This window comes from Curcuma longa, chromosome 11 (assembly GCF_044706935.1).
Source record: "Curcuma longa cultivar G26 ecotype Majalengka, Jawa Barat chromosome 11, ITB_CL_G26_1.1, whole genome shotgun sequence".
NCBI classification, from domain to species: Eukaryota; Viridiplantae; Streptophyta; class Magnoliopsida; order Zingiberales; family Zingiberaceae; genus Curcuma; species Curcuma longa.
Genome location: NC_133871.1, coordinates 27,797,972 through 27,810,169, shown reverse-complemented (window position 1 = coordinate 27,810,169; position 12,198 = coordinate 27,797,972). Strand labels below are relative to the sequence as shown.

The 12,198-nt window shown below is 36.5% G+C and overlaps 2 protein-coding genes across 2 annotated transcripts; one reads left to right on the top strand and one right to left on the bottom strand.

Moving 5' to 3' along the window:
• Nucleotides 1-133: 133 nt before the first annotated feature.
• Nucleotides 134-1,605, bottom strand: LOC141837502 (PTI1-like tyrosine-protein kinase At3g15890). Its single transcript, XM_074724886.1, has 4 exons — nt 1,559-1,605; nt 1,059-1,472; nt 546-975; nt 134-457 (listed from the first exon to the last, which is right to left on the bottom strand). The coding sequence occupies exons 1-4, from the start codon at nt 1,603-1,605 to the stop codon at nt 134-136; spliced, it is 1,215 nt and encodes a 404-aa protein (XP_074580987.1).
• A 677-nt stretch (nt 1,606-2,282) lies between these two features.
• LOC141839632 (uncharacterized) lies at nt 2,283-7,642 on the top strand. Its single transcript, XM_074727425.1, has 9 exons — nt 2,283-2,417; nt 2,494-2,673; nt 2,768-2,843; nt 3,793-3,940; nt 4,035-4,152; nt 5,296-5,387; nt 5,521-5,590; nt 5,703-5,787; nt 7,254-7,642. The coding sequence occupies exons 1-9, from the start codon at nt 2,319-2,321 to the stop codon at nt 7,316-7,318; spliced, it is 933 nt and encodes a 310-aa protein (XP_074583526.1). The 5' UTR covers nt 2,283-2,318; the 3' UTR covers nt 7,319-7,642.
• Nucleotides 7,643-12,198: the final 4,556 nt, after the last annotated feature.

The following is a 12,198-nucleotide window of genomic DNA, read 5'->3' as shown; positions in this document are numbered from 1 at the left end:
CTGTATCAAACAGATCCTTACACCAAGTCCAAACAGACGGAGAAAAAATGAGCTTACCAGAAATATCTATATATAGATGATTAATTAATTAGTCTTAAGCCATTTCATATCCATAGATAATTAATTAGATATTTCACATTAACCTGGCCTCTCTCCTGCCCCATGTCTTCGCGTGCGGATCCTGCATCATCGGCACCGGCAACGCCCCAAACACACCGTAGAAGCTGCTCGTCTCGTCTCCCTTATCGACCACCTTCTTCTGATCCATTGCTCCACGCTCTGAAACAAAGAAGCCGTCCTCCAACTCTTCCTCACTTTGATCATCCATGGCCATCAGGTCATCGTCGTACCGAATGCTCTCCAACCTCGCCACCTCTCTCTTTACTCGCCCCTGATCATGTTTCCCCCGCAGAATCTCCACCACCTCTTTCATGTCAGGCCTTCTCTCCGCTTCCCCCTGCATGCACTCGAAATTAACAATATTACATGACATAATTAAGATGATTTAGTTTAGCTAAATATATATACACACACACACACCTTACCTGCACACACAGCACTGCGGCCTCCACCACCCGCCGTAGCTCTGCCTCCTCGAACGCGCCCTCCAGACGCCGGTCCACCAGGTCACCCAGACGCCCCCGGGCTATCAGCGGCTCGGCCCACTCGGTGATGGTGCGTTTGGCGCCGCCAGGGAGCTTCTCGATGGGCTTCCGCGCGGACACCACCTCTAGCAGGAGGATGCCGAAGGAGTAGACGTCGCAGCTGTCGGAGACGCGCCCCCACATGGCGTACTCCGGCGCCAGGTACCCCAGCGTCCCCTTCACCCGCGTCGTCATGTGGCTGACCCCCTCCGGGATGAGCTTCGCGAACCCGAAGTCCGCCACCAGTGGCTCGAAGTCGGAGTCGAGCAGCACGTTGCTGGCCTTAATGTCCCGGTGGATTATGTGCGGCGTCACCTCGTGGTGCAAGTACCTGATCATGAAAATTATTCACTCCCAGCTATTCTAATATAATATTTACTAAACAATTCTGAATAATTGAATTCGATCACTCACACCAAAGCTTCCGCAGATCCAAGGATTACGTTCATCCTCCTCCTCCAATCCAACTGCTCCCCGCCGGAGAAATGGCCGTGGAGGTGCGAGTGCAAGCTGAGGTTGGGCATGTAGTCGTACACGATCAACCTCTGATCCATGGCGGCGCAGTAACCCCGCAAGCCGAGAAGGTTCCGGTGTCGGACCCTCGCCAGCACCTCTACCTCCACCGCGAACTCCATCTCCGCCTTCGAGTTCATCGACTTTAGCTTCTTCACTGCAATCTGAAGACCATCACTGGTTTTGCCCAAGTAGACGCTCCCGAATCCGCCTTCGCCCAGCAAATTATCCTCGCTGAATCCGTTGGTCGCAGAGTAGAGCTCCTTGTAGGTGAAGATCCTCCAGGTGCTGCTCAATCCGTCACTCACGACAACCCTGATTCCAATTTCCAAACCAAATCAATGGAAATTAATTTTACGATTAGAAAATCACACATCGAATTTAATTTCACGCATGCATACCCTTGATCCACCTTCTTGGATCCACAACAAGACATGGACGATCCCATTTCTGGTCCTTCTCCTTCCTCCGCCGCCTCGATCGGCTCGCTATGATTTGTTGTGCATGCGAAAGCTAAGTCGAGGACAAATGATGCGGTGCCTTAAATCGATGGGGTTTTGGCCGGCTTGGGCGTATGCAGCGACGGCATCCAAGTGATGCAGCGATGTCAAGTGTCGACGCCAACTCATGGTGTCCTGGTAGCAGCAAATTCAACGGACGCGAACTGTGCCATTTGGAGATTAGTGAAGCTGACGATTGTTTATATGCACAAAACGAGGTCGAATGCTTCGGTTTTATCGAAGCAGGGCATTTCATGATTTCGACATTTTGTTCTTCTTAAAATTTTATTTTCTTTTGTTTTTGTTTAAAAACAATTGATATATATATATATATACACTTTTGTTATTCAAATCAAAAAAATCTCCATTTTCATTCATCTTTGCCTCCACTCTTTAAAATAATGGACATTGGCTGGAGGTACAAACTGTAAATAATCAAATTAAAACTGCTAAAAAAAATCGGATTGCTTACATATATTGTAAAAGCACAAATAGCAAATGGTGGTCGTGTTCCTGTTGCCTTATACTATGGGCCTTCAGTTTGTATTGGGCCTGTCGGCCCACTTAATGAGAACCCACTTAAGAAACTACCGAGATCGAGCTGAGCCTGAGCGTCCTAGTTCTGAAACTATCAGATCTAGGGTTTTACTAACGAGAAACCATGGCCGGCGCGGGCATGCACCCCTACCAGCAGCAGTGGGTACCTGCGATGGTCCCTCTCATCCCCGGAGAGCCCCCCGTCCGCCCTGCCTCCGACGAGGTATGCCCGAAATCCTGATTCCCTTGTGAAATAGAGCGAATTCGATATGTTTGTTTTAAATCCTCTTGTTTCCTAGGTTCGGACGATCTTTATCACGGGGTTACCCGGGGACGTCAAGGAGAGGGAGCTCCATAACCTTCTCAGGTGGTTGCCGGGCTTTGAGGCCGCTCAGATTAACTACAAGGCGGAGATGCCCATGGGTTTCGCTCTTTTCTCCACGGCTCAGCATGCCTTGGCCGCCAAAGACGCCATTCAGGTGACTAACGCAACCCTCGTCGTTGTCAGTATGTTTTTGTTATTTGGTCGGGTGCTGTGTTTCTTTGTTGATGTGAGGATATGGAATCCCTCAGGACTTGGTGTTTGACTCGGACATGGATTCCGTATTGCACACAGAGATGGCGAAGAAGAACCTTTTTGTAAAAAGAGGTCCGCCTTGTTAATAATAGCTTGGATCGCTGATCTTTATAATAACTTACCTTGTCAACTAGTTTAGCTTCCATTTTTTTACGTATGCATGTGGAGTGTAGTCTTGCATAAGAGATGGGAATATTACAACGTACATAGTCTTGTATAATGTTCAATGAAGGATAACATGGCTCTAAAGCAGTGAATTTTGGTTGGTAAAGACTTCAATAAAGTTGGATAAACATAAATCAAATGCTTCTCTTGAATTGCAAGGGCAAATACAGAAGTAAAGTTATTACATACTTTTTTTAAAGTTAATTTAGAAAACAAGCATCGTTCCTTCCAGCTGTTTGTAGTCATGGCTTATCCCTACAATGATCTTTATCCAATGTTATGTTGCTAGTAATTGTTTAGAGAGTTGATTATTTGATAAATATAATTTCTCTGTCACCATTAAGTTGGAAGCTGAGGTCCTTGTGGTTGCTGATTAAGGTTATCCTCATGTCTCTCTATTTTCTAGTTTCCTGATCCTTATTGGCATCATTATATCAATATCTTTGCACTCCGTGCTTTGTCTATCTGAACTTACTACTTGTTGATTACTGATTGTGTTTTTCACTTTTTGTTCTGCATAAAATGCACATACTGTTGACAGAAACCCATTTCAGGGAATGTTTAGCCATGACATTCTGAGTTCAATATTGTGGTAATTTTCAGATCTGGTTGGGATTAAATAATGTTTAAACCAAAGTTAGCTCTTTCTATGTGCATTGAAGCTACTTTGTGACTAACTTTGTAGTACTTGTTAAGTTTGTATTCAGAGCAAAATCTACTTGTCATACATGTACCTATATTTAATCTATAGAAATTGGGTTCCATTTGCAAATTGATTATTGTAGTGTTCCCCTTGAGTTGTGATTTGAATGGATAATTTTTAACATACCTAGTTTGTTTTCGTTCTTTTGATTAGCTGTGGGATCTGAGTCGAGCTCTCTTGACCAAAGTAAACGTCTACGCACAGCTGGAGATTATACTACTCATGCAGGTTATGCGGCACCAGCTTTCCATCCCCCACCTCCCCCACCCCCACCACCTCCTCCTGTTTGGGGAACTGCAGGGTAAATTTACAGAGAGCTAATATGGACTGAGACCATTCTTTTTTTTTCCTTTTATTTTTGATCTTATTTCTTTGTTGCAAACAATTTTGTTTAGCTATATTGCTTCACATCCACCTGCCCCATATGATCCATATGGAGGCTACCCAATACCTCAAGTAGCTATTCCCAGTCCAGCTCCTATGCCAGCATCTAATCGCTATGCACCTGTACAGGTAATTCATGTTTCCATTTACCAATAATTATTTACTTTTTGAGCTTATAGCTTTTATTTTTATCCTAATTCTCATAAATTTTATTGGCTTATTTGTTGACTAGAAAGATCAATTAAAAAATCAAAGTAAGATAAAGATGTTCCCAACTTCCTATTGACATTTTATTTTATTAAAGAAGATATCACAAACACTTTAAGTTGTGGAAACAAGTTCAAAGAAAGTCTAAAATTTCTCTAGAATATTGATAAATTTTGTTGCACTCTGATTTTAACAATTAAAAATTATTCTCTTTTATTTTACATTATTCAAATTTCTTACCTAGTAATAATCTACATCAATGATATGTTCGTGCACCGGGCTGCCCATTCAAATTTCTTACCTAGATTGTTGTTCATGACAACAAGCACGAGTTATTCACATGAATTACATACAATGAACGTATAGAAAAAATGACTTTTCCCCCACCTATCTGCAAAGAAAATAAAGTAGATAAGTAAAGTCATTGAATACAGTAATGAAGCCAAATGAAAAAAGTCGAATAAATATGTTTAATCATACTTTGCGTCAGTCAAGGTCTTTCTTCTCATGGATGACCTTGCACTATCTGTGTAGTAGTTGTTTGGCTAAAATCAAGTCTAGCCATATCATCAAGCAGATACATTGTCAAGATGAAAATTTGCCTACTGAGGCTAAACATCAATAATTCCAAGTGAAATGAGACATGTGACATTTTTGAAATAAAAATTAAACAAATGTCTGGAAACATTTATGATATAAGATCAAATTTCAAATAATCTTGTTAAAATTTGGTCGCATTCCAAATAATGCATAAATACAAATAAAGTTTTCCTTTTACACGAGTTAGGTATGAATTTTATCATGGGGAATTGATAAGGAAGTGGGTGTAACCAAAAAGGCACAGGATGCCACCTGCCGTTTGATTCAAAACTTGAATTTGCAACTTGCAACCAAGTAGGAATCGAGTAATGGAAGAATGTCTAGGATTTCTTTTCTTCAATTATGTTAGTTTGTACTAGAAATTTGTTCAGTCAGTGGACAGTTTATATGTATTCTTTGTTATATTTGTCTAATATTCTTCTCAGTTCTTATTTTTTCTAGTACACTTTTCATGCATTCTTACAGAATACCAAAGATAATCCTCCATGCAATACTCTTTTCATTGGCAATCTTGGTGAAAATGTAAATGAGGAAGAAGTTAAAGCTCTTTTCAGCGTGTATGAATCTCAGCTTGATGCATAATTTTGCAAATGCTGTATATGTATTCATTTTAGATTTTGTTGAATCTTCTACCTCACTTTGTCAAGTAATCATTTATTTGATAGCCCTTTATTGTTTTGTCATTCACAGCCAACCAGGTTTCAAACAAATGAAGATTTTGCGACAGGAGAGAAATACAGTTTGCTTCATTGAGTTTGAAGTAATTTTTAAATTCCTCTTAGTATGAGAAATATAACTTTGAATGTGCAAGTTACTTACAGGATAGTTTTGACTCTTTTCTCTAATTATATCCTTTGTTTTCTCTAATTCAGGATGTTATCAGTGCTAAAAATGTTCACCAAAATCTTCAGGGTGCAGTTCTTGCTAGTTCTGGTCGTGGAGGCATGAGAATTCAATATCCTTTCTATAGCAATTTTTTAATGGCAAATTTGTAATCGTATTTTGTCAAAATATGTTCAATTATTTTTATAATTTTCAATTATTGAACTTTTATTGGTATTATAATTTAATAAGGATGACACATGATCTTGTTGCATTTTTCAATTAATGAACTCTGATTCCTTCCAATTTGTTGTCAATTATATGCTAATAAGTTAATAAGGATGACACATGATGCTTTTGCTGAACTAACAAATAGATCTTTGCCATTGCTATGATCCATTGAAAATCATTTATGGTTGGTTTTCTTTTCATTTATGACTTTTCATTGCCAAAGTTTGCTGGTTAGCCATGCTATTATTCTGGCAGGGTATCAGTTATGTTTATCTGATTACATTTGTTATACTGGCATGTTTTTCTTGCTTGTTTAAGCTTTTGCAGTGTTACATCTTCTGTTTTTCTGATAACAGTCATCTTTGGAATTAAGCATTACATGAGGTCAAACCAAATTTAATTTGGTTTTATGCCATCATGCAGAGAACTTTCCTATGTTTTATTTACTTATGACAGTTATATTGGAAGTAAACATTGTATGTGGTCAAGCCAAGTTTAACATGGTTTTATCTGAACATCAAGATAACTTTCTAACTTATGGTATCGTACTTGGCTAAATTTGACTCGTGCAACCTAAAGAACTATTTTGTAGATGTTTGACCCTAACCTAAAGAACTTAAGTTTCTAACAGTTGTTTAATGGTTATTTTTAACTGTTTGTTATTTTGACCAATTTTTGTTGATATTTATGTGGTTTAGTTGTGAGTAGCAGTCTAGTTGGCAATTAATTTGCTAGACATGCCAGAATAGTTTGCTCTTTATATAAATTATCTGTACATGAGATAACACTAACAATGCCAGTATAAAGCCATGCTAATACTTTAACAATGCAATAACCATCTGTTTAATCATAGACGTAAGAATACAAGATCAATCTTAGCTTAACCACAAAAATGGTCTAGCTTGCTGCATATGGATCATGAATTATTCAGACATGCTTGATATTTCCTATTTTGCTGAGGTTTAATGATAAGAATATAAGATCTATCTTGCCTACTCTAAAGTACTTGGCTCACAGCTTGTAAACCCAAAAAAATGCATACAGACTTAGTACTGCATATTTTACTATGCATAATTTTGACACTGACCCTGGTTGGTTGAGACTCTTTAGTTTTAAATTCTGTCAAGTTAAAGAGCTAATTTGTCTTCACAACAGAAATAATTATATATATATATATATATATATATATATATATATATATATATTCTGTTAGTATTTTTTTATGTGCAATTGCAAGCAATGCCTTTGTTGTACTTAATGAATGATCCATCTCCAACGAGAACTTTATGTAATTATTTTATATACATTAACATGGATATGCATCCACTTATCTTCTGTGATGGTCACGTTTCCTTGACTTTTTCAAACATTTTCAAAGAACCCTTTTGGACGACGGAAGGACTCAGCTAATGGTGCTTCAGCTGAACCTAATTGAGCTCCTCCAATCAACAGCCGTGACATATCTTTGCTCAGTTGCAGAAAAAGGATTACGGAACTGGAATGGATAGTATTGGAGTTTGCACTGTTTCATCAAATTTTTATAGCATCCTTGTTTGAATGAACCTGGTGACATGACTCATGGGTGCCATTATCATATATCATGATGCACAAATACTAAGGCATTTAGCTCTACTGGTAGTTGTGCATTGGCATCATTGACACGAATGACAAATTCCTCAATATGATGTTTTGTTTACTTTGCATAAGCATTGTTGATTTTCTAGCTTATTATCTGCAATTGAAGCACCATCTTTCTTAATTGAACGGTTGACATCAACCATTCTTGCATAATTTTTATTGCATAATTTTTATTGCACTGAAGGAAACAAAGGTTCAAACTTCATGCAATGGCATGACATGACATTTTATAGCTACAGACCATGGACCATCCCCCTCATCCTTAATCCAACTTCAGCCATTCATCATTCATGCTTTTCCTTTGGCATGAAACTGACCAGTGTGTTTAGACCTCCAGGCTTCGGCTGTAAGGTCATTGTTTTTGCAGAATTTGGTGGTGTTCGTCTGCTGAATGATTAAGAGGGAACACACTTCAGTTTCTATGATCTGCAATTCAGACATCAAGCTGTGAAATGTGAGCTAGTGAAAATTGCGTTTCTGGAAGCTAATTCAGTACTATCCAACATTCATTGCCTTGATTCTGTTAGGAGAACTGGTGGTACAGAAGAAGGATTTTGGGGAAACCTAAAAAGTGAGGTTGGATACGTTTGACATTTGCTTTGTTAGTGCAACAACAGTCTTACATTAACTGTTTGCACTGAAAGCTGGATGAGATCAAGTGTCCGTTTTTGATGCAAGTGACAATCGTTTGAGTGATAAGAAGATTGTAAATTTGCAGTTGTTCGTTGATATTTGTAAAAAGATGCGAAAACAAATTTAGGAAGGTTCAAGAAAGTGAACTCTGGTTTCTCCGTATATTTGTCTGGCGATTGTTTCTTCACAAATATGGTTTCTGCCAGTAATGTCTTTGTAAGAGAAAATAAGAGAGAACTAAGGGAACTGGATGCTTTTATCATATTGTGTTTCCTTAAGGTATAACTCCAATAAAGGAATTTAAATATACGCAAATATTTTGAAATGGATGATAAATCGATATACTGCGAGATTGGATCATAGGGTGAGGCATAAAAAGACAACTAAACAAAATGACCATAAATATTATTGTTACTTTTGATGAGTCAATACATTTCCTAAAATTGCTGCTACAATTTTGCCCAATTTTATCAACAACCTCGTTTCCTCTTTTTCGTTTTCTTTGTTAATTAATGAGAAGTGTTGGCTGGCAAAGACACAGACACTGGGACGTTGCACCTGTAATTTCATATATCACAGTCGATTTATTTTAGAAGTTTAATTCAATTAATCTAAAATTTTATTTTTTTAAAACAAAAATTCGTTGATCTCAATTATAAAATCTAAAATTCAATTTAATCAATTCATGTATTATTTTTTTTAAAACATCAACTTATTCAATCGCAATTATAAAATTTAAAATTCCATTAAACTAAACTATCAATAATTGATTAATACATTATAATTAATAAACGGTTACTCCGCAAATTAAGAACAATAAATTTAAAAATCGACTTCCTATATTATTAATAAAAAAAATTCAATTAATTTGATAACTGATCTATATCTTTAATAACAAATTACTTGAGAATAACACCTGATGTAAGAAAGGATCAAATTTTTAACTAAAAAAGGACAAAAAAGAATGCTGAAGAGAGCATACATATTTAACAAGCAAGCAAATAACTAATTTTTATTGATTGGCTGCAACATTAGAACAAGACAAGGCACACACATGTTTTTGGGTATCAAATCATGCCTAAAACTCAAAGCCTGATTCGTCACCATAGTCTTGGTTTTAAATGTAGCAACTTCCAATGGAACATTATTCACTGCATGCGGAAATATCTAACCATAACCATGTTAACGGTGGCATGACAAAAGAAAACCATTAAGAAATTTGAAGAGAATTCAGGAACCGATAGCTTATTGGACTCATAAAAGCTTTGCCTCTCATTCTGTTGCTGAATCAGATCGAATGGCTGTTAAGCAAATACACACATCAGTAGAAAAATAACGAACCAAATATCAAAGCATGTGGGTGTTAAAAAGAAAATGGAATTTTGAAAACCAGAAATTGCAGATATGAAGCATTCAACAAAGATCGAGGAAATTTAAAATAAAATTAAAAATAATAAGAATAAGAACAAGAACAAGATTGTGATTTTTAGAGAGAATCTGTAACTAATTCACAATGAGAATGGCTTTGTAAGAAAAATCTACAACAGTTAACATTTATCAGTGAACAGTTCTAGCAGTCATGGTTTTTTAACTGTATCATTTACTAAAAGCAGTCCCAGATCAGATTTGACTTCTAAATCCAGTTAGTCCTACAGCAATTGGACTTGCGCCCCAAATGCATGTATAAATTAAAATTAGAAAGGATTAAGCTTTATTTGGTTCAGAAAATTTACTTACAACTTATTTCATTTGTTAGAAAATAAAATTTAAAAGTGAAAGATAAACAAAATAAATAATTACAATTGCTTTTTGATTCAACACATTTAAGTTTGTCAGAGGTAAATGATTTGATACATATTTATTTTTTCCTTTTAATTTTAATGACAATTTATTTTTTTAGACACTGAAAACTGAAAATACAAAAGCCCAGTAAGTGCTACTCCGCTGGTTCTGCCAACAACCTTATAATCTGAGATTCAGTTTCCAGAAGTTCAACCTTATGTTCAGTTTCATCTTTCTCAACCTATCTTAATACAGTAACAAACATGAGGCTGCTATTTGGTATTGGTCAATGAAGCACAAATCTAAGAATCAGCAAACACCATTTAAAATTTATTCCTCGTACTTTGAACACAAACTAATTTTACTTGTGCATTATATAATATATTAGTCGTCTATAAATCACTATCTTCCTCAACAACTTGCCAAGATTCTATGGCAACTATGGCTAAACTAGTGGCTCGTTATTGAAAGCATAATACATGCTATCTTTTGCATGGATGATTCCATCAGGCATATGGAAGCATGCAATTTGGCTATCTTACACTATCGGTGTAACATCAGCTATCATCATTGCATCACATGCAAGCCACTATTTATAGCAATTAGATCTCTGTAATTACTGTGTAAACATTCATCAATTACAATAACTAATTACACAAAAATGTTAAGCTTACTTCAATGTCCAAACAAACAAAAAGAAATTTACTTGACAAATCACCACATAGATAAACATTGCTAATACACCATGCTGAAGTAAGACCTTCAGCTGTGGCTGAACCAATCAACTAAATCCTATTCATGCTTCAAGCTCATATTCTGGACCATGAAATTATTTGTTTATCAGAGTAGTTTAATGCAGATCTTAGTCATGGAAGAAAATAAGCTATAATTTTAAATTTTATGAGCATAATTACCACCACAATTTTAGAAAATATAAAGGTTCATTAGCTTAAAACTATATTACTTGGCTGTAATACAAATTTTCAAGAAAAGTAAGGATCTAGGTGTCTGATGCTTAATTTTTCTAAAAGCTTTTACACACTAATGGAGAATCAAGGATCTCTCCAACATAGGATGTCAGGCATCCACTATGATTACAAGGTAGTTTGATTAAACGAGCATCAGTTTCAACTACTTGATGGACAAAACTTGAATAAAAAATGGCATGCAAGAAGACAAAACAAGACCACAACATTAGCCACAAAGGGTAATCCTGTGATCTTAAGACATCTGGTCCCTTGTATGATATAGACGTTTTTTATTTTCATAGTCGTATAAAAGTTAGATTCACTCCATGCAAGATGTTGGAATATGCTATGTTTCTCTTATACTGCTTTACTATAATGTTTGCATATGTGTGTTTCTTCTATTTGCATTGGAAGAGACGGTTCCAGGTTTTATGATAAGACTCGAACAAGTTATACTAGAACAAAACAATTAAAATGAATGTCTCACTGGCCATATAAGTATGATGGAGGATTCAATTCCTCTTTTTTAAAACAAAGTAGAAGATGAAGGGCCCATTGACACTAGAAGATGAAGGACCCATTGACCACTCCTTAATGCTCTCACATAGCAAACATAAAAATTGTTATAAAACAAGCAGAATAACAAATGGGAGATAAAGAAATGAACCAGTACCTGAGACTTTGACTACAGGAAAGGTCAATCATATGATGGGTAGTGAGGCTACAACTCATAGCTTAATTGAGAGATGGCAGAATCGTTCATAAATAATGATGACACTAATGAAATACATCTCAGTAGTTGTTTGTGCAAACTGCACATGGAAAAACATCAACTAGTGGAAAGGTTGCCAACAAAATTGAAATGATGACTGAGGTGTAAAATTCATCAATGTGTCGCTTGTGGTTGTGGAGCCTCATTTATGTGTTTTTTGTAAATATACTCCTTGTTAGCATGAGAATAAAAGCGAACCTACAGGAGGTAACGAATGAAACAATTGTATATATTGGTTAATGGCGAAGAGAAATTTTATTCCATATTTGAGAAAATGTCCACTAATTACATTGAGCAAGAGCAATTAAGGGCAGTTACTAAATCGAGCTAAGTTGTATAGACTAAGATTGAAGGTAAGTTTATTGGAAGATGTCAAATTTTCTAGGTACAAAGCTTTGGCCATAACAAAAAAGGTTAAGGTGAGAAAAGGGAAGAGACTAGAGGCAATATGCAAAGAATGGGAGCGAAAGACATTGAAATTCAATGAATATTAGTACAATGGGAGGCTGGTTTGAGACATTG

Excerpts from the sequence above, each read along its gene's own strand:
- LOC141837502 (XM_074724886.1), bottom strand. The coding sequence starts at position 1,605 with ATGGGATCGTCCATGTCTTGTTGTGGATCCAAGAAGGTGGATCAAGG. Across the intron at positions 1,473-1,558 it reads TCCAAGAAGGTGGATCAAGG|GGTTGTCGTGAGTGACGGAT; the intron begins GTATGCATGCGT and ends AATTGGAATCAG. Across the intron at positions 458-545 it reads CCGCAGTGCTGTGTGTGCAG|GGGGAAGCGGAGAGAAGGCC; the intron begins GTAAGGTGTGTG and ends GAGTGCATGCAG.
- LOC141839632 (XM_074727425.1), top strand. The coding sequence starts at position 2,319 with ATGGCCGGCGCGGGCATGCACCCCTACCAGCAGCAGTGGGTACCTGCG. Across the intron at positions 2,418-2,493 it reads TCCGCCCTGCCTCCGACGAG|GTTCGGACGATCTTTATCAC; the intron begins GTATGCCCGAAA and ends CTTGTTTCCTAG. Across the intron at positions 4,153-5,295 it reads ATCGCTATGCACCTGTACAG|AATACCAAAGATAATCCTCC; the intron begins GTAATTCATGTT and ends GCATTCTTACAG.